Raw genomic sequence first — 22,226 nt, forward strand, 5'->3', positions numbered from 1 at the left:
TACAACAGTATCAGACTGTGGTTGTACTAGTGGTCAGTACAACAGTATCAGACTGTGGTTGTACTGGTAAGTACAACAGTATCAGACTGTGGTTGTACTGGTCAGTACAACAGTATCAGACTGTGGTTGTACTGGTCAGTACAACAGTATCAGACTGTGGTTGTACTGGTAAGTACAACAGTATCAGACTGTGGTTGTACTGGTAAGTACAACAGTATCAGACTGTGGTTGTACTGGTCAGTACAACAGTATCAGACTGTGGTTGTACTGGTCAGTACAACAGTATCAGACTGTGGTTGTACTGGTAAGTACAACAGTATCAGACTGTGGTTGTACTGGTCAGTACAACAGTATCAGACTGTGGTTGTACTAGTGGTCAGTACAACAGTATCAGACTGAGGTTGTACTGGTTAGTACAACAGTATCAGACTGTGGTTGTACTAGTGGTAAGTACAACAGTATCAGACTGTGGTTGTACTAGTGGTCAGTACAACAGTATCAGACTGTGGTTGTACTGGTCAGTACAACAGTATCAGACTGAGGTTGTACTGGTCAGTACAACAGTATCAGACTGTGGTTGTACCGGTCAGTACAACAGTATCAGACTGTGGTTGTACCGGTCAGTACAACAGTATCAGACTGTGGTTGTACCGGTCAGTACAACAGTATCAGACTGTGGTTGTACTGGTTAGTACAACAGTATCAGACTGTGGTTGTACTGGTCAGTACAACAGTATCAGACTGTGGTTGTACTAGTGGTCAGTACAACAGTATCAGACTGTGGTTGTACTGGTCAGACTCAGTACAACATTATCAGACTGTGGTTGTACTGGTCAGTACAACATTATCAGACTGTGGTTGTACTGGTCAGTACAACATTATCAGACTGTGGTTGTACTGGTCAGTACAACAGTATCAGACTGTGGTTGTACTGGTCAGTACAACAGTATCAGCCTGTGGTTGTACTGGCCAGTACAACAGTATCAGACTGTGGTTGTACTGGTCAGACTCAGTACAACATTATCAGACTGTGGTTGTACTGGTCAGTACAACAGTATCAGACTGTGGTTTGTGGTTGTACTAGTGGTCAGTACAACAGTTTCAGACTGTGGTTGTACTGGTCAGTACAACAGTATCAGACTGTGGTTGTACCGGTCAGTACAACAGTATGAGACTGTGGTTGTACCGGTCAGTACAACAGTATCAGACTGTGGTTGTACTGGTCAGTACAACAGTATCAGACTGTGGTTGTACCGGTCAGTACAACAGTATCGGACTGTGGTTAGTAACAAACCAAATGGACCCTTACAGGTCTGTGACTCTGAGAGTGTAACACATGGAACCAAATGGACCCTTACAGGTCTGTTAACTCTGAGAGTGTAACACATGGAACCAAATGGACCCTTACAGGTCTGTGACTCTGAGAGTGTAACACATGGAACCAAATGGACCCTTACAGGTCTGTTAACTCTGAGAGTGTAACACATGGAACCAAATGGACCCTTACAGGTCTGTGACTCTGAGAGTGTAACACATGGAACCAAACGGACCCTTACAGGTCTGTTAACTCTGAGAGTGTAACACATGGAACTAAATGGACCCTTACAGGTCTGTGACTCTGAGAGTGTAACACATGGAACCAAATGAACCCTTACGGGTCGGGGACGCAGTTCCTACCTCCTCCTCCAGCTTGACTACTTTGGCCTGGGCGTTGTTGAGCGCCTGGTCTCGGATCTCGATGTGTCTCCTCTGGTCGTCGGTCTGAGAGCGAAGAGCGCTCACCTCCATCTCCATCTTCTCCTTCTCCCTCAGCACGTCCTTATCTGGAGACGCACACACGCACGCACGCACGCACGCACACACACGCACGCAGTCACGCACACACACGCACACACCAGTGTTGATTTCGTCGACTAAAACTAAGACAAAAAATGTTCGTCGACTACCTTTTTTCACTGAACAAAACGCGTGCACAGAACACAGACAAAATGCAGCCATACGGATTTAAGAGGGGACGTTTAAATGAATTAATAAACTACACATTGTAAACTGCTGTGTGTTTACAGTAGGTCAGAGGAGCACTAATTCACCCCAAGTCAACTATTCCTGAAAAGTTGCAATGCGAGAATGGAAGCCATCATTCTCACGATAATAAAAATCTAGATTTTAAAAATAAAATCTGCCTAACGATTATGTCACTGGCTGGTGGACTGGGTTTCTGAACTGCCCACAGCCCTCACATGAGACAGTAGAGAACAAAATGGTGGCATTTTATCATGGAAAAAGGGGAATATCCACACTCTCTTGTATAAAGTTAGCGTTTCTTTATTTCATGAAAACACAATCATCAGCAGCTCCACCTAGAGTTGTTCCTAGTTTGTAGTTCCTACAAACTAGATATATTTTGTAGTTCCTAGTTTGAAACGCTGGGGAAGGCCTGTGTGCCGAAACGCGTTCGTTTCTCTAGGTGGAGCTGCTTCTGATTGTGATTTAATGAAATAGAGAAACTCTAACTTTATACAAGACGGTGTGGATATTCCCCTTTTTCCATTGATCTTCAAGAATCTGCACCTATTAGGGCATTCACTTCTAGTCATTTTTACTAGTTGACTAGTTGCCTAGTTTACTAGTCGTTAAACCACCTTTTATGTTTAAAAAAAAAAAAAAAAACACAAAAAACTGTGTACATTGGTGACTATAACTATAATCTACCTGATATTGAGGCCTACAAAATCGGGGGGGGGGGGGGGGGGGGGGAATGAACTTTTTTTTTTTTTTTTTCTTATCAACTAGTACCAGCAAGGTCGACTAGTGGATTTACTAGTCGACTAGTCAACTAGTCGACTAGTAAACTAGTCGACTAGTTGCTTAATGCCCTAGCACCTATCAGCTACAGAGACTCAACTTGACTTTCTGAGTAGAGCGCGCCTTCACCTAGAACGGTTTAGGTATTTTATCATGAACATTAGTGACGACCAGTTATATGAAGACAGGTTGAAAAGTGGTGAAGTGGTCCTGCAAATACACATAATGTGTGCGTCCGTGTATGTGTGTGTGTGTGTCTGTGTGTGTGTGTGTGTGTGCGTGCGTGCGTGCGTGCGTGCGCGTGTATGTGTTACTCACTCTGCGTGAGCAGTTGCGAGATGGTTTTGCGGCTCTCTTCAGATCCGTCACATTCTTTAACTGCCAGCTGCTTATTGGCCGTCTCCATCCGCTCTGCAATGACATCACATTGACATCACAATGACACTCATGAGTCATGACATCACAGCTACTGTAATGACATCACATTGACATCACAATGACACTCATGAGTCATGAGTCATGACATCACAGCTACTGTAATGACATCACAATTATGACATCACAACTAACTTTGCCAAATGTCACCGACCAATTTCATCCAATCAGGATAGAGAGAGAGAGCCCGATCCACAGGGTCAATATGTTTGGCTGCTACATTTATTTAGTTTCTTCGATTTATGAACGTTGCATGTCTGTCCTGTTATTGTCTTCTTCGGTAGTGGGTTTTTTACTGATTAAATAAAAGGTTAAAAAATAAATAAAAAATACATCAATAATCGGAAAACAAGCATGAAACCGAAAAGTGTTATTGTGGAGCTGACTGATCTGAATCCATTCCATCTGGACCAAATCCACCATGATCTCTCTCTCTCTCTCTCTCTCTCTCTCTCTCTCTCTCAATTCAAATTCAAATATGCTTTATTGGCATGACAAGCATTCTTATATTGCCAAGTTTTCCTCTGTCTCTCCCTCTCTCTCTCTCTCTCTGGGAGACGGTTGCCAGGCAGAATCTCCACAAACATAAAGTAAACAACATTTGTTTTAAAGTGTTTAAAACACCAGAACTTTTGGATGAAAAACAAAGATTACACCCTGAAAACATTCTGCTGTGTGTGTGTGTGTGTGTGCCTGTGTGTGTTTGCGCATGCGTGCGTGTGTGTGTGTGTTTGCGCGTGCATGTGTGTGTGTGTGTGTGTGTGTGTTGGGGAGGGACTAGTGGACAAGAGATCCAGTAGAAAATCTACAAGCTCACAACCGTTTCCCTGGAAGAGTCACTGCTGGACAGGGTGAGAAGTTCAGTCACGTGAGAGAGCCTCCGAGAGTCGTTGCTTCTTGGCCTGGACAGGAGCCAGCTGAGGTGCCTCTCGGGCGTCTCCCTAGGGAGGTCCTCGAGGCACGTCCCACTGGGAGGAGACCATCTGGTTAGGATGCCTCTCGGGCGTCTCCCTAGGGAGGTCCTCGACGCACGACCCACTGGGAGGAGACCCCGGGGCATCTGGTTAGGATGCCTCTAGGTCGTCTCCCTAGGGAGGTCCTCGAGGCACGTCCCACTGGGAGGAGACCATCTGGTTAGGATGCCTCTCGGGCGTCTCCCTAGGGAGGTCCTCGACGCACGACCCACTGGGAGGAGACCATCTGGTTAGGATGCCTCTCGGGCGTCTCCCTAGGGAGGTCCTCGACGCACGACCCACTGGGAGGAGACCATCTGGTTAGGATGCCTCTCGGGCGTCTCCCTAGGGAGGTCCTCGAGGCACGTCCCACTGGGAGGAGACCATCTGGTTAGGATGCCTCTCGGGCGTCTCCCTAGGGAGGTCCTCGACGCACAACCCACTGGGAGGAGACCATCTGGTTAGGATGCCTCTCGGGCGTCTCCCTAGGGAGGTCCTCGACGCACGACCCACTGGGAGGAGACCCCGGGGCATCTGGTTAGGATGCCTCTAGGTCGTCTCCCTAGGGAGGTCCTCGAGGCACGTCCCACTGGGAGGAGACCATCTGGTTAGGATGCCTCTCGGGCGTCTCCCTAGGGAGGTCCTCGACGCACGACCCACTGGGAGGAGACCATCTGGTTAGGATGCCTCTCGGGCGTCTCCCTAGGGAGGTCCTCGACGCACGACCCACTGGGAGGAGACCATCTGGTTAGGATGCCTCTCGGGCGTCTCCCTAGGGAGGTCCTCGAGGCACGTCCCACTGGGAGGAGACCATCTGGTTAGGATGCCTCTCGGGTGTCTCCCTATAGGGAGGTCCTCGAGGCACGTCCCACTGGGAGGAGACCCCGGGGCATCTGGTTAGGATGCCTCTCGGGCGTCTCCCTAGGGAGGTCCTCGAGGCACGTCCCACTGGGAGGAGACCCCGGGGCATCTGGTTAGGATGCCTCTCGGGCGTCTCCCTAGGGAGGTCCTCGAGGCACGTCCTACTGGGAGGAGACCCCGGGGCATCTGGTTAGGATGCCTCTCGGGCGTCTCCCTAGGGAGGTCCTCGAGGCATGTCCCACTGGGAGGTGTGTGTTTGTGTGTGTGTGTGTGTGCGTGCGTGCGTTACCTCGGAGGTCTCTGTTGAAGTCGTGTAGTCTCCTGACCTCCAGCTCCAGTTTGTTTCTCATGGTTTTCTCCAGAGCTTCTCTCTTAGAAGACGACTTGGCCAGGTTCTCATAGGCCTCTGATACCAGCTGGATCTCTGTCTCCAACTGGGGAGAGGAGAGGAGAGGAGGTTAGATTGGATCGGAGAGGAGGAGAGGAGAGGAGACTGGATCTCTGTCTCCAACTGGGGAGAGGAGAGGAGAGGAGGTTAGACTGGATCGGAGAGGAGGAGAGGAGAGGAGACTGGATCTCTGTCTCCAACTGGGGAGAGGAGAGGAGAGGAGGTTAGACTGGATCTGGGAGGAGAGGACAGGAGGTTAGACTGGATCGGAGAGGAGAGGAGAGGAGGTTAGACTGGATCGGAGAGGAGAGGAGAGGAGACTGGATCTCTGTCTCCAACTGGGGAGAGGAGAGGAGGTTAGACTGGATCGGAGAGGAGAGGAGAGGAGGTTAGACTGGATCGGAGAGGAGAGGAGAGGAGACTGGATCTCTGTCTCCAACTGGGGAGAGGAGAGGAGGTTAGACTGGATCGGAGAGGAGAGGAGAGGAGGTTAGACTGGATCTGTCCCCCACTGGAGGGAGGGGAGGGGAGAGGACAGACACAATGCAGTATCTGCCCCAGCACAGACACAATGCAGTATCTGCCCCAGCACAGACACAATGCAGTATCTGCCCCAACACAGACACAATAAAGTAGTTTTTTTGTCAGGTGTACTGGAAATAATAACACGGTGTCATTCAATACCTTGTGTCGTTTATATATAATAATAACAACAACTAGAACTGAACTCTGTCGAGTGCCTACTTGCTTGTTGCGCACTAGTAGGCCATACTACTAGTGCGCAAGCAGAGCGTGCAAGTACTGTCGACCGCTACAAACTTTCAAATCTCAGCCTCTCTGTGAAAGAACGTTTGCAATATTGAATTATTAGGTTTAGCTATTTGCTACATACCTTGCTTTTGGAGGAAAAAAGTAGTATTTTGAAGTATGGTAATGATTACTTATGCCTGTTATGGCAGTGGTGTCAGATTACATACATGTATACATTAGGGCATTAACCAAACGTGATTTTTGATAGTCGACACGACTACCATCAAAATCGGTTTATAATCGATTAGTCGGCGGTAAAATATGATATTTTTTTCCATCCAATCAAGCATTAAAACATTGTGTTCTGAAACGGCCAGCGCGAGTGAAGGATTAACTGCAAAACAGAGCCGGTGAATGCAGGCCGAGTGGAATAGTAAGAGTGGCGACACGCTTTGATCTCACCACAAAGCGGGGTGCTATGGGCTATAGTTCCAAACATTGGAACTATCCCATTGAGATAGAATGAGCACTTCCGCATTCCATTGTTACAATGGGAGTCAACGCTAGTGTCGCCACTCTCTTACTAGATTACGCTGAATGCCGCTCTGATTGGCCGAAATCAGCTGTTAAAAGTCAAGTCAAAGTTGCAAGTCCACAATGACTCACGGATGGACGCTCTGTGAGCTTGTAGATCTGCTATTTTTGATGCGCAAGACCTTTCTACGGCGCAGCATAATCATGAAAATGTTTGTTCAGTTAACTTGGAGAGTGGAGACGGAGGAGGAGGAATGAATGATGCGATGTTTTTCATACAACCCTAAATATTCAACAACAAGTTACAACCACAGTTCCTTTGGTTTTTAGAAGGAGCTACAAGCTAGGAGGAGGTTATGATTACATACTAGGCTTTCTAGCTAGCAGGCTTACCAGGCTATGAATCAGATGATCAACTACTTCACTCCATCGCGACTATTATAACTATGATCGCGCGGCATAGCTGTTTGTTTTTAATAATGCCGCACGCCTGCACTTTTGTTGGATAAGCATGAAGAAAGATGAATAAGAAAAATAAACATGAAATCACGGCAAGAGCTATTGTAGTTTGACTGTCACCAAACTGGATATTATTGGGCAGAGTGAGGAGGGACAGGCTGCTATACTACTGTACCGGACGAAACGACGACACGTCTCCAATCTAACTTGTTGAACAAACTACAGTAATAAACTCACCAATAGTAAAAGTATTTACACACTGTAGTTGTCCCCATTGAGCGTATGAGCCTATGAGGCATATGCTTTTTGAAAATCTGTCTTAAATGTTGCCAGTGCAGCTACTGCCGCCCACCGCACCTACACGAGTGACGGTGACGGCAAAACCCACGTACAGTCGGCTTGTATATGATATGAAAACAATCAGCCAGGAAGGGATTAGTACTTAAGTTGGAGAACTACCAACAAAACAACAGAGCTCACAGCTGCATGTCTGCTGTAAAAATAAAACAAAAATCATAAAAAATATTAAAAATAATATTAACGATTACTCGATTTTTGATTTACAGTGTCGACTACCGTTTTGCTAGTCGACTAATCGACTAATCTTTTTTTATGTTAATGCCCTAGTATACATAGGGGCATTACCTTTAGTCAACCCGACACTGAAACATGTCATCGTTACGTCACCATCGATAACCAATTATACCCTGGATTAGTGGTATAATGTGGTTACTCGGGTGGTTTGATGCGTATGTCCCTTTAATTATACCCTGGCATTGGTACATATCTTCATCACGTCATGGGACATACCTGCACGGTCTGCTTCCGTATGTCCCGTGCCAGCAAATGACGTCATATCATTATGCTGCTAAGGGACATTGGTACATATCTTCATCACGTCATGGGACATACGCTTCGTAGCATGACGGGAAACATACCTGCACGGTCTGCTTCGTCATATCATATGCTGCTAAGGGCAGTGGCGTGCACAGACATTTAGAGGGGCAGGTGCTCAAGTTAAAAAGGGCACCTTGTGCAGCGCGTGGAACCGGCCGGTTGCCTTAATCCATTTTGGGCGGGAACCCCTTTTGGTGTTAGCATTATGTTATGCTTTAGCTATTGAAAAATAGCAGATCTACAAGCTCATAGCACGCCACCGAGTGGCGCGCTATGAGCTTGTAGATCTGCTATTTTTGAAAAATCAAAAAAAAAAAGAGAAAACAAAGTTTTTGTTTCTTTTTTTTCTTCAAAAGGGCACATTGCCAAAAGGGCAGGGGGTGCTCTAGCACCCCCTAGTGTCTATCTGTGCACGCCACTGGCTAAGGGACATACGCATCGTAGCACCTGACTGATAACATTACTTGCACGTAACAACAACAACACCACTACCTTGTGTAGTTTGTTGACCTTCTCCCGACACGTCTCCATCTCCTGTCGGAGTGTCTTGTTCTCCTCCGTCAGCATGTCCACCATATGGTGAGCGCGCGCCATCATGGCGAAGGGCTCCCCCTGCAGGTGGGGGTGGTGGTGCGGGTGCGGGTGTGGGAAATGTCCCGCGGGGGGCGGAGCCTGATGCTGGACAGGGGGAGGAGCTTGGAACTGTTGTTGTTGTTGTTGGTGCTGTTGTTGTAGGTGTTGTTGTTGTTGTTGTTGGTGTAGTTGTTGTTGTTGGTGTAGTTGTTGTTGTTGGTGTTGCTGGTGCTGCTGTGCAAACGACTGGTGGTGCTGCTGTTGCTGCTGCTGTTGTTGTTGGTGGTGCATTCTGGGGGTGGAGAGAGGTTACAATTAGGGTTGTCCCGATCCGATCCCGTGATGGGAAATCGGGGGCCGATCACGTCACTTGCAAAATTACATCAAAAGGACATCCCTAGTGTCAATATTATATCCACATCACGATGTTAAGACTGGATATTGTCTGTGATATTGTACTGCTGTCGAGAAGAAACCCAAAATGTTCATTTTTCAGGAAACGAAAAAAATTAAGAAAACCTTATATTTTTAAAACAAAGCAATACAGCCTCATAGAAGTTGGTGTTGTAACTTTATATATTGTCAATGACTTCCATGAGAGGGAGAGGTGGTGGAGTTAGCTGCTTTAGCAGACAGTTTGAGGGTCCAATGGAGTTAAGAGGTTTTGTCCAAAGCGTTTTTTACTACTTTCCATTGGTTCAACGTTTTCAAAACAACACACAGACGTAAAGGGTGTTCAATAGCACTGATTTATGCCAAACAAGAAATTATGAATATTCGTCATATTATTACCAGCAGCTTTTATATTTGTGGCGGTGGTGGTCCACAGTAAAAAAAAAAATAGCAGATCTACAAGCTCCCAACTTGTGAAGATATGAATAGGATGCAGTGTGAGCTTGTAGATAGGCTATTTTAACTATTTGATGTATTTTTGATTATTATATATTTTGTAAAGGAATGGTTTTGGTCATACAAGGTTTTCACATGACAGCAATATATCTGACTGTATCAGTACCAGTCAGTTTGACCAGATTGCATTCAAATTGGCTACTAATATGAGTATGAGGTTTCCACTTGACAGCACTCACGCAGTTGGTTTGATTGACACCCGAACACATTGACATGTCAATGTTTCCTAAAACGAGAGTCGAACTTTTTGTAGTTATGGGTCCATTTGCAGGCTTGGCAGGTCTAAAGAAGTCCCGCGGTAGCCTGCGTGGGGGTCCGCGGGTAGAGGCTAGGGGCTGTGGAGGTCCCCGAGGAGTTCGGCGCGGGGCGGAGGGGGTCCGCGGTAGTATGTGTGGGAGTTCGCGAGTACAGTCACTGAGACTCAAATGTGTTACTGTCTGTTACCCATTAAATCAGCGAGTCTGCTGCCACGTTTTAGCGGCGCTCCGGCTGTTATTTGCCCCCTCAATGTCGTAACTGTTGTATTAGTTGGCTCTGGGACAGGTTGAAACCAGTGCGATCATGGCTAATGCCTGGGAAGGTGCATCACAGTGCGTCGCATTGGAAATGGCCAATGCGAACTGTGTAATCGTAATACCTAGGCACAAACCAACTATTGTCGAAGAACAATATTGATGTAACTGAGAGATTCGCTGAGTGAGCTATATTTTATATGCAGAGATTTCGAAGGAATAAGCAAAAGTGTGATACGGCAATTCCTCCTCCTGGAGTTATGAGGTTTCCTGCCAACAACAACGATATTCAGTTACAAATTAAGCTTATAAATAAATTGACAAAAAACAAAAACTAAGGGCATTTTGTCTATCATGTCAGTTAGTTCTAGTTAGTTTTGTGAACACGGTTATCATTTTTAATTTCCTTTTCTAGTTTTTAAATTTAGTGTCAATTAACGAAAATGTTAGTTTTAGTTAACTCTAATAACCTGGGGGTGGAGCCATAGTGGTCGTGGGGGAGGTACCCGACGTGGGCCCCTCCCCTTTGGGGCGGCGGCCCGGCAGGATGGAGGAGGGGCTCTGCGCTGCGAGGGGGCGGGCCCAGCGTGTGGTAATGATGGTGGCTATCTTGCGCCCCCGGTGGGTGGGGGTGGTGGTGGGAGGGGTAGGAGGGGTGGGAGGAGTGCGACGAGGAGGAGGCGGAGCTAAGGAGGCCGCTGAGGGCGTGGCTCTGGGCGCGAGACAGAGAGCCCACCGAGGTCACCGAGGAGGAGGGGCTATGGTGCAGCAAGGACCTCTGGGAAACTAGAGAGCCGCCATCTTTACTGGACCTGAGAGAGAGAGAGAGAGAGAGAGAGACTGTAAAATACAAAACCTTTTCATTAAAATGGTCTCATATAAGATCTGTGGTCCAAAAATAAACAAGCTGTCTCTGCGTTATTGTCAGGGAGGTGTCTCTGTATCGTTATATTGTCAGGGAGGTGTCTCTGTATCGTTATATTGTCAGGGAGGTGTCTCTGTATCGTTATATTGTCAGGGAGGTGTCTCTGTATCGTTATATTGTCAGGGAGGTGTCTCTGTGTCGTTATATTGTCAGGGAGGTGTCTCTGTGTTGTTATATTGTCAGGGAGGTGTCTCTGTGTCGTTATATTGTCAGGGAGGTGTCTCTGTGTCGTTATATTGTCAGGGAGGTGTCTCTGTATCGTTATATTGTCAGGGAGGTGTCTCTGTATCGTTATATTGTCAGGGAGGTGTCTCTGTATCGTTATATTGTCAGGGAGGTGTCTCTGTGTCGTTATATTGTCAGGGAGGTGTCTCTGTGTTGTTATATTGTCAGGGAGGTGTCTCTGTGTCGTTATATTGTCAGGGAGGTGTCTCTGTGTCGTTATATTGTCAGGGAGGTGTCTCTGTATCGTTATATTGTCAGGGAGGTGTCTCTGTGTCGTTATATTGTCAGGGAGGTGTCTCTGTATCGTTATATTGTCAGGGAGGTGTCTCTGTGTCGTTATATTGTCGGGGAGGTGTCTCTGTGTCGTTATATTGTCGGGGAGGTGTCTCTGTGTCGTTATATTGTCGGGGAGGTGTCTCTGTATCGTTATATTGTCAGGGAGGTGTCTCTGTATCGTTATATTGTCAGGGAGGTGTCTCTGTGTCGTTATATTGCCCGGGAGGTGTCTCTGTATCGTTATATTGTCAGGGAGGTGTCTCTGTGTCGTTATATTGTCAGGGAGGTGTCTCTGTATCGTTATATTGTCAGGGAGGTGTCTCTGTGTCGTTATATTGTCGGGGAGGTGTCTCTGTGTCGTTATATTGTCGGGGAGGTGTCTCTGTGTCGTTATATTGTCGGGGAGGTGTCTCTGTATCGTTATATTGTCAGGGAGGTGTCTCTGTATCGTTATATTGTCAGGGAGGTGTCTCTGTGTCGTTATATTGCCCGGGAGGTGTCTCTGTATCGTTATATTGTCAGGGAGGTGTCTCTGTGTCGTTATATTGTCAGGGAGGTGTCTCTGTATCGTTATATTGTCAGGGAGGTGTCTCTGTGTCGTTATATTGTCAGGGAGGTGTCTCTGTATCGTTATATTGTCAGGGAGGTGTCTCTGTGTCGTTATATTGTCGGGGAGGTGTCTCTGTGTCGTTATATTGTCGGGGAGGTGTCTCTGTGTCGTTATATTGTCGGGGAGGTGTCTCTGTATCGTTATATTGTCAGGGAGGTGTCTCTGTATCGTTATATTGTCAGGGAGGTGTCTCTGTGTCGTTATATTGTCAGGGAGGTGTCTCTGTATCGTTATATTGTCAGGGAGGTGTCTCTGTATCGTTATATTGTCAGGGAGGTGTCTCTGTATCGTTATATTGTCAGGGAGGTGTCTCTGTGTCGTTATATTGTCAGGGAGGTGTCTCTGTGTCGTTATATTGTCAGGGAGGTGTCTCTGTATCGTTATATTGTCGGGGAGGTGTCTCTGTATCGTTATATTGTCAGGGAGGTGTCTCTGTATCGTTATATTGTCAGGGAGGTGTCTCTGTATCGTTATATTGTCAGGGAGGTGTCTCTGTATTGTTATATTGTCAGGGAGGTGTCTCTGTATCGTTATATTGTCAGGGAGCTGTCTCTGTATCGTTTGCGACAGTCAGTCACTCATATTTGATACAGTCTGTTTCTAGCGAACATGTAACTAATTCAGCAGCAGTAACAATAGCGTTTTCTCTCAGTCAGTTGATTCTTCATATCCATATGAGTGAAACGGCCGGGATGACATGTTTATTTTTCAAACACAGTTCTTATATGAGGTGATCTAAACTCCCCCTATGGGGATTACAATGGAAATAAAAAGTACATGAAACAGTGGACTTAGCGCCCTCTAGTGATTATAGTCAGACTATAATCGCTGGCAGGGGCTGAACTATTGATTATTTTACTCTGGCAGTAAAACCTTTGGTTCTTTTTTTCCACGTTCCATTTCTTTAAACAACACGTCTTTGATTCCTCTCTCCTCTCCTCACCTCCATGCTTCCTCGGTGGGAGGAGCTAAGGAAACAAGGAAGGTAAAGGGGAACAAGGATTTCATTTAGAGACTTGGAACGCGGCCATTTCCATGAATCAAATTCTCTGAGAACTGGACAGACGGGATCTAAGTTACACCTGTCCGCCTCAGGGTGTGTGTGTGTGTGTGTGTGTGCGTGCGTGCATGTGAATCATGCATTCATCAGGTGTGTAATGGGGGGTGTTGTCTAGACCTGCGCTCTCCAACAAGTCCTTTTGGTTACCAAAGTCAATTCAGTTCACTTTTATGATATATGATATTTTCATCATCATTTTTCGACCACGGTCGAGACCATGTATTTCACAGCGCCACACCAGACCTCCCGGTCCTTCATTGCCACGGCCAAATACTCGAAGACTTCCTCTCGTGGTGTTGGGTGACGCTTTTCTCCAACTGAATGTCTCAAAAACTAGTGTGTAGACTTCAGGCAGTGTTGTTTTCGTCGACTAAAACTAAGACGAAAAAAATGTTCGTCGACTACCCTTTTTTCACTGCCGAAAACTAAATGGAAACTACATGAAAACTAAGCTACGATGACTAAAACTGAGACTAAATACAGTGACGGTTTCGTCAAACAAATAAAAACTAGACTAAAATGTTAGGAAGGGACTAGTGGACAAGAGATCCAGTATAAGTGCATTTTACACTTGGTTGCATGCTGAAAATAGCAGATCAACAAGCTCACAACGTGTCGCAGCGCGACGCGTTGTGGGCTTGTAGATCGGCTATTTTCAGCAAGTGTAAAATCAGCCATTACGACGGCATCCATGCCCGCCAAAATACATTTCAGTCGACTAAATCAACTGTAGATTTAGTCGACTAAAATCTTATGACATTTAGTCGACTAAAACCAGACCCACACACATTCCAGGTGACTAAAATCTGTCTAACTGACTGACTGAAAACTATTCAAGAGACAACACCGGTTCCTACCTGAAGGAGCCGTACTCGGGCGGGGGCTGGTATCGGACCTGGGGCAGCTCTCGGTGGAGGCTGGTATCAGTGTGTGGTTCCTACCTGAAGGAGCCGTACTCGGGTGGGGGCTGGTATCGGACCTGGGGCAGCTCTCGGTGGAGGCTGGTATCAGTGTGTGGTTCCTACCTGAAGGAGCCGTACTCGGGTGGGGGCTGGTATCGGACCTGGGGCAGCTCTCGGTGGAGGCTGGTATCAGTGTGTGGTCCCTACCTGAAGGAGCCGTACTCGGGCGGGGGCTGGTATCGGACCTGGGGCAGCTCTCGGTGGAGGCTGGTATCAGTGTGTGGTCCCTACCTGAAGGAGCCGTACTCGGGCGGGGGCTGGTATCGGACCTGGGGCAGCTCTCGGTGGAGGCTGGTATCAGTGTGTGGTCCCTACCTGAAGGAGCCGTACTCGGGCGGGGGCTGGTATCGGACCTGGGGCAGCTCTCGGTGGAGGCTGGTATCAGTGTGTGGTCCCTACCTGAAGGAGCCGTACTCGGGCGGGGGCTGGTATCGGACCTGGGGCAGCTCTCGGTGGAGGCTGGTATCAGTGTGTGGTTCCTACCTGAAGGAGCCGTACTCGGGTGGGGGCTGGTATCGGACCTGGGGCAGCTCTCGGTGGAGGCTGGTATCAGTGTGTGGTTCCTACCTGAAGGAGCCGTACTCGGGTGGGGGCTGGTATCGGACCTGGGGCAGCTCTCGGTGGAGGCTGGTATCAGTGTGTGGTCCCTACCTGAAGGAGCCGTACTCGGGCGGGGGCTGGTATCGGACCTGGGGCAGCTCTCGGTGGAGGCTGGTATCAGTGTGTGGTTCCTACCTGAAGGAGCCGTACTCGGGCGGGGGCTGGTATCGGACCTGGGGCAGCTCTCGGTGGAGGCTGGTATCAGTGTGTGGTTCCTACCTGAAGGAGCCGTACTCGGGTGGCGGCTGGTATCGGACCTGGGGCAGCTCTCGGTGGAGGCTGGTATCAGTGTGTGGTTCCTACCTGAAGGAGCCGTACTCGGGCGGGGGCTGGTATCGGACCTGGGGCAGCTCTCGGTGGAGGCTGGTATCAGTGTGTGGTTCCTACCTGAAGGAGCCGTACTCGGGCGGGGGCTGGTATCGGACCTGGGGCAGCTCTCGGTGGAGGCTGGTATCAGTGTGTGGTTCCTACCTGAAGGAGCCGTACTCGGGCGGGGGCTGGTATCGGACCTGGGGCAGCTCTCGGTGGAGGCTGGTATCAGTGTGTGGTTCCTACCTGAACGACCCATACTCGGGCGGGGGCTGGTATCGGACCTGGGGCAGCTCTCGGTGGAGGCTGCCCCTGGAGGCCTCCTGGTAGAAGTCGTGCTGCTGCTGCTGCTGTTTGGGCGGCGAGCCCATGCCCTTGTAGGGGTAGTCGGGTGGGGGTCCGCGGTGCTGCTGCTGCTGGGGGGGCTGCTGGGGCTTGTAGTAGTCCCCTCCTCCTCCCTGGGGTGGGTGGTGGTGGTGGTGGAGGGGAAGCGGGGGTCCGGGCAGCTGGGGGCTCAGGGGGGCAGAGGTGACGGGGGCGTGGGCCTTCACCCCGCTGGTGGCCAGCGACAGCTGCATCAGGCGCTCGCTCAGCGACCTGGTTTGGACACGAACAATGTTTTAGATTTTGGTTTTCAGTCATAGTCGTTTTTTTTTTCTTTTTTTAATGTTTTTTTTTGTGGCTTTCGCCTTTATTTTATATTTTTTATGGAGGGACAGACAGTAGGCTGACAGGAAATGGGGAGAGAGACATGCAGTAAAGGCCGTCGGGATCGGGAGTCGAACCCGCGGCACACTGCCAGACTGGATTACCAGCCAAGGTGCCTGGACCGCTGAGCCACGGCCCAGGCCTCCATTTTGGTTTTAGTCAAACATTTTTGTCACCTGAAATGTTTTAGTGTTTAGTCGACTAAAATGTGTTTTGGCGGGCCTTGATGGCGTCGAAAATGCCTGATTTTACTTTCGGTTGCGTGCTGAAAATAGCCGATCTGCTTATAGATCGGCTATTTTCCGAGTGCAACGCGAGAGCATGTCTTTTTAGTTCTACTGGATCTCTTCTCCACTAGTCCCTCCCTAACATTTAGTTCTACTGGATCTCTTCTCCACTAGTCCCTCCCTGACATTTAGTTCTACTGGATCTCTTCTCCACTAGTCCCTCCCTGACATTTAGTTCTACTGGATCTCTTCTCCACTAGTCCCTCCCTGACATTTAGTTCTACTGGATCTCTTCTCCACTAGTCCCTCCCTGACATTTAGTTCTACTGGATCTCTTCTCCACTAGTCCCTCCCTGACATTTAGTTCTACTGGATCTCTTCTCCACTAGTCCCTCCCTGACATTTAATTCTACTGAATCTCTTCTCCACTAGTCCCTCCCTGACATTTAGTTCTACTGGATCTCTTCTCCACTAGTCCATCCCTGACATTTAGTTCTACTGGATCTCTTCTCCACTAGTCCCTCCCTGACATTTAGTTCTACTGGATCTCTTCTCCACTAGTCCCTCCCTGACATTTAGTTCTACTGGATCTCTTCTCCACTAGTCCATCCCTGACATTTAGTTCTACTGGATCTCTTCTCCACTAGTCCCTCCCTGACATTTAGTTCTACTGGATCTCTTCTCCACTAGTCCCTCCCTGACATTTAGTTCTACTGGATCTCTTCTCCACTAGTCCCTCCCTGACATTTAGTTCTACTGGATCTCTTCTCCACTAGTCCCTCCCTAACATTTAGTTCTACTGGATCTCTTCTCCACTAGTCCCTCCCTGACATTTAGTTCTACTGGATCTCTTCTCCACTAGTCCCTCCATAACATTTAGTTCTACTGGATCTCTTCACCACTAGTCCCTCCCTGACATTTAGTTCTACTGGATCTCTTCTCCACTAGTCCCTCCCTGACATTTAGTTCTACTGGATCTCTTCTCCACTAGTCCCTCCCTGACATTTAGTTCTACTGGATCTCTTCTCCACTAGTCCCTCCCTGACATTTAGTTCCACTGGATCTCTTCTCCACTAGTCCCTCCCTGACATTTAGTTCTACTGGATCTCTTCTCCACTAGTCCCTCCCTGACATTTAGTTCTACTGGATCTCTTCTCCACTAGTCCCTCCCTGACATTTAGTTCTACTGGATCTCTTCTCCACTAGTCCCTCCCTGACATTTAGTTCTACTGGATCTCTTCTCCACTAGTCCCTCCCTGACATTTAATTCTACTGAATCTCTTCTCCACTAGTCCCTCCATGACATTTAGTTCTACTGGATCTCTTCTCCACTAGTCCCTCCCTGACATTTAGTTCTACTGGATCTCTTCTCCACTAGTCCATCCCTGACATTTAGTTCTACTGGATCTCTTCTCCACTAGTCCCTCCCTGACATTTAGTTCTACTGGATCTCTTCTCCACTAGTCCCTCCCTGACATTTAGTTCTACTGGATCTCTTCTCCACTAGTCCATCCCTGACATTTAGTTCTACTGGATCTCTTCTCCACTAGTCCCTCCCTGACATTTAGTTCTACTGGATCTCTTCTCCACTAGTCCCTCCCTGACATTTAGTTCTACTGGATCTCTTCTCCACTAGTCCCTCCCTGACATTTAGTTCTACTGGATCTCTTCTCCACTAGTCCCTCCCTAACATTTAGTTCTACTGGATCTCTTCTCCACTAGTCCCTCCCTGACATTTAGTTCTACTGGATCTCTTCTCCACTAGTCCCTCCATAACATTTAGTTCTACTGGATCTCTTCACCACTAGTCCCTCCCTGACATTTAGTTCTACTGGATCTCTTCTCCACTAGTCTCTCCCTAACATTTAGTTCTACTGGATCTCTTCTCCACTAGTCCCTCCCTGATATTTAGTTCTACTGGATCTCTTCTCCACTAGTCCCTCCATAACATTTAGTTCTACTGGATCTATTCTCCACTAGTCCCTCCCTGACATTTAGTTATACTGGATCTCTTCTCCACTAGTCCCTCCCTAACATTTAGTTCTACTGGATCTCTTCTCCACTAGTCCCTCCCTAACATTTAGTTCTACTGGATCTCTTCTCCACTAGTCCCTCCCTGACATTTAGTTCTACTGGATCTCTTCTCCACTAGTCCCTCCCTGACATTTAGTTCTACTGGATCTCTTCTCCACTAGTCCCTCCCTAACATTTAGTTCTACTGGATCTCTTCTCCACTAGTCCCTCCCTGACATTTACTTCTACTGGATCTCTTCTCCACTAGTCCCCCCCTGACATTTAGTTCTACTGGATCTCTTCTCCACTAGTCCCTCCCTGACATTTAGTTCTACTGGATCTCTTCTCCACTAGTCCCTCCCTGACATTTAGTTCTACTGGATCTCTTCTCCACTAGTCCCTCCCTGACATTTAGTTCTACTGGATCTCTTCTCCACTAGTCCATCCCTGACATTTAGTTCTACTGGATCTCTTCTCCACTAGTCCCTCCCTGACATTTAGTTCTACTGGATCTCTTCTCCACTAGTCCCTCCCTGACATTTAGTTCTACTGGATCTCTTCTCCACTAGTCCCTCCCTGACATTTAGTTCTACTGGATCTCTTCTCCACTAGTCCCTCCCTAACATTTAGTTCTACTGGATCTCTTCTCCACTAGTCCCTCCCTGACATTTAGTTCTACTGGATCTCTTCTCCACTAGTCCCTCCATAACATTTAGTTCTACTGGATCTCTTCACCACTAGTCCCTCCCTGACATTTAGTTCTACTGGATCTCTTCTCCACTAGTCCCTCCCTGACATTTAGTTCTACTGGATCTCTTCTCCACTAGTCCCTCCCTGACATTTAGTTCTACTGGATCTCTTCTCCACTAGTCCCTCCCTGACATTTAGTTCCACTGGATCTCTTCTCCACTAGTCCCTCCCTGACATTTAGTTCTACTGGATCTCTTCTCCACTAGTCCCTCCCTGACATTTAGTTCTACTGGATCTCTTCTCCACTAGTCCCTCCCTGACATTTAGTTCTACTGGATCTCTTCTCCACTAGTCCCTCCCTGACATTTAGTTCTACTGGATCTCTTCTCCACTAGTCCCTCCCTGACATTTAATTCTACTGAATCTCTTCTCCACTAGTCCCTCCATGACATTTAGTTCTACTGGATCTCTTCTCCACTAGTCCCTCCCTGACATTTAGTTCTACTGGATCTCTTCTCCACTAGTCCATCCCTGACATTTAGTTCTACTGGATCTCTTCTCCACTAGTCCCTCCCTGACATTTAGTTCTACTGGATCTCTTCTCCACTAGTCCCTCCCTGACATTTAGTTCTACTGGATCTCTTCTCCACTAGTCCATCCCTGACATTTAGTTCTACTGGATCTCTTCTCCACTAGTCCCTCCCTGACATTTAGTTCTACTGGATCTCTTCTCCACTAGTCCCTCCCTGACATTTAGTTCTACTGGATCTCTTCTCCACTAGTCCCTCCCTGACATTTAGTTCTACTGGATCTCTTCTCCACTAGTCCCTCCCTAACATTTAGTTCTACTGGATCTCTTCTCCACTAGTCCCTCCCTGACATTTAGTTCTACTGGATCTCTTCTCCACTAGTCCCTCCATAACATTTAGTTCTACTGGATCTCTTCACCACTAGTCCCTCCCTGACATTTAGTTCTACTGGATCTCTTCTCCACTAGTCTCTCCCTAACATTTAGTTCTACTGGATCTCTTCTCCACTAGTCCCTCCCTGATATTTAGTTCTACTGGATCTCTTCTCCACTAGTCCCTCCATAACATTTAGTTCTACTGGATCTATTCTCCACTAGTCCCTCCCTGACATTTAGTTATACTGGATCTCTTCTCCACTAGTCCCTCCCTAACATTTAGTTCTACTGGATCTCTTCTCCACTAGTCCCTCCCTAACATTTAGTTCTACTGGATCTCTTCTCCACTAGTCCCTCCCTGACATTTAGTTCTACTGGATCTCTTCTCCACTAGTCCCTCCCTGACATTTAGTTCTACTGGATCTCTTCTCCACTAGTCCCTCCCTAACATTTAGTTCTACTGGATCTCTTCTCCACTAGTCCCTCCCTGACATTTACTTCTACTGGATCTCTTCTCCACTAGTCCCCCCCTGACATTTAGTTCTACTGGATCTCTTCTCCACTAGTCCCTCCCTGACATTTAGTTCTACTGGATCTCTTCTCCACTAGTCCCTCCCTGACATTTAGTTCTACTGGATCTCTCCTCCACTAGTCCCTCCCTGACATTTACTTCTACTGGATCTCTTCTCCACTAGTCCCTCCCTGACATTTAGTTCTACTGGATCTCTTCTCCACTAGTCCCTCCCTGACATTTAGTTCTACTGGATCTCTTCTCCACTAGTCCCTCCCTGACATTTAGTTCTACTGGATCTCTTCTCCACTAGTCCCTCCCTGACATTTTAGTCTAGTTTTTAAATATGTTGACGAAATCGTAAATAGATTTAGTCTCAGTTTTAGTCACCAATCGATTTAGTCTCAGTTTTAGTCACCAATAGATTTAGTCTCAGTTTTAGTCACCGTGGCGTCAATCGATTTAGTCTCAGTTTTAGTCACCAATCGATTTAGTCTCAGTTTTAGTCACCAATAGATGTAGTCTCAGTTTTAGTCACCGTGGCGTCAATCGATTTAGTCTCAGTTTTAGTCACCAATCGATTTAGTCTCAGTTTTAGTCACCAATAGATTTTGAGTTTTAGTCACCGTAGCGTCAATCGATTTAGTTTCAGTTTTAGTCACCAATCGATTTAGTCTCAGTTTTAGTCACCAATAGATTTAGTCTCAGTTTTAGTCACCAATAGATTTAGTCTCAGTTTTAGTCACCAATAGATTTAGTCTCAGTTTTAGTCACCAATAGATTTAGTCTCAGTTTTAGTCACCAATAGATTTAGTCTCAGTTTTAGTCACCGTGGTGTCAATAGATTTAGTCTCAGTCACCGTGGCGTGGTTCTAGTGGACGACATCCACACTGACCTGACGTGACCCTGCTTCAGGTCCTTCAGCCCGTCGTCCTGGTGGACCTTCCCCCCGGCTCCGCCCATTCTCTGCACGCTGGGACGGCCCTCCGTACGCACCTGAGAACAATCACCGTTATCACCATTATCCCATTTTGGGCGGGAACCCCTTTTGGAGCATCATGTTATGCTTTAGCTGTTGAAAAATAGCTAAAGCAGATCTACAAGCTCATAGCGCGCCACTCGGTGGCGCGCTATGAGCTTGTAGGTCTGCTATTTTTGAAAAATCGAAGAACGACTGACATAGAAACATAGCTTTTTCAGAAAACTGTCAGGATGTAGAAGACATTTATAGAATCTGATCTCAGGTCTGTACGCACCTGACGTTAACTTTTATTGATAATGAGCACCTTATCGATCAGGCTTATCGAGTCGTGTTCTTATAAAGCATTTTCTATTATTTTGTGGAAAGACAAGAGACAATACATTCTGAACAGAACCAGTATCTTTTACTAGAGCCTTCAAATACAGAACTTTTCTAACTAATCGATATCGGTTATCGAGCTACATCCCTGACAACAATCACCGTTATCACCATTATTCCCGCGCGTAAAAAAAAAATCATTTCAAGTCAATGGTGGTCACAGGAAAACTGGCAGAAAAAGACTTTTAACAACTTATTCCCAGCCAATGACGTTCATTAATTCCAATGGATAAGCCAGGAATGTTTGTTGTGTCAATGTTTGTAAACATATATTTGGTCAATGTTTGTAAATAAATCATCGGTATATACACACCGTAGCTCAATGTTTGTAAACATATAGTTGGTCAATGTTTGTAAACAAACCATCGGTATATACACACCGTAGCTCAATGTTTGTAAACATATCTTTGGTCAATGTTTGTAAACAAACCATCGGTATATACACACCGTAGCTCAATGTTTGTAAAGAAATAATCGGCCAACGTTTGCAAACAAATCCCTTGTCAGTCTTTATAAACCAATCATGTGTCTTTCCATACCTTAGCTCCGCCCGCTCCCGTCACGGCGCTGACGTAGAACGCCGCCGCCACATTGGCTGCGTTGGAGGAGGGGCTCTGGGGGGGCTGGGCCGTCTGCTGGGGGGCGCCTCCCCCAACGGGGGGAGGCGGAGGGGGGTGACCCCCCCGGAAGTACTGAGACTGGACCTTGGCCTCCTCGTACGTGGGGAGGTCCTCTGGCCCGGGACCCCCTCCCCCCCCCCTGGCTCCCC

The 22,226-nt window shown here is 47.4% G+C and overlaps 1 protein-coding gene across 1 annotated transcript in view; it reads right to left on the reverse strand.

Moving 5' to 3' along the window:
* Positions 1–22,226, reverse strand: part of amot (angiomotin) — a 71,170-nt gene that overhangs the window by 16,784 nt on the left and 32,160 nt on the right. The window contains 8 exon segments of the mRNA XM_079510401.1: positions 1,678–1,823; positions 3,124–3,216; positions 5,344–5,488; positions 8,575–8,947; positions 10,547–10,888; positions 15,290–15,640; positions 20,993–21,093; positions 21,997–22,225. Coding sequence (XP_079366527.1) covers positions 1,678–1,823; positions 3,124–3,216; positions 5,344–5,488; positions 8,575–8,947; positions 10,547–10,888; positions 15,290–15,640; positions 20,993–21,093; positions 21,997–22,225 — 1,780 coding nt within the window.

Source organism: Electrona antarctica, assembly GCF_951216825.1.
Source record: "Electrona antarctica genome assembly, chromosome: 9".
Classification (NCBI taxonomy): Eukaryota; Metazoa; Chordata; class Actinopteri; order Myctophiformes; family Myctophidae; genus Electrona; species Electrona antarctica.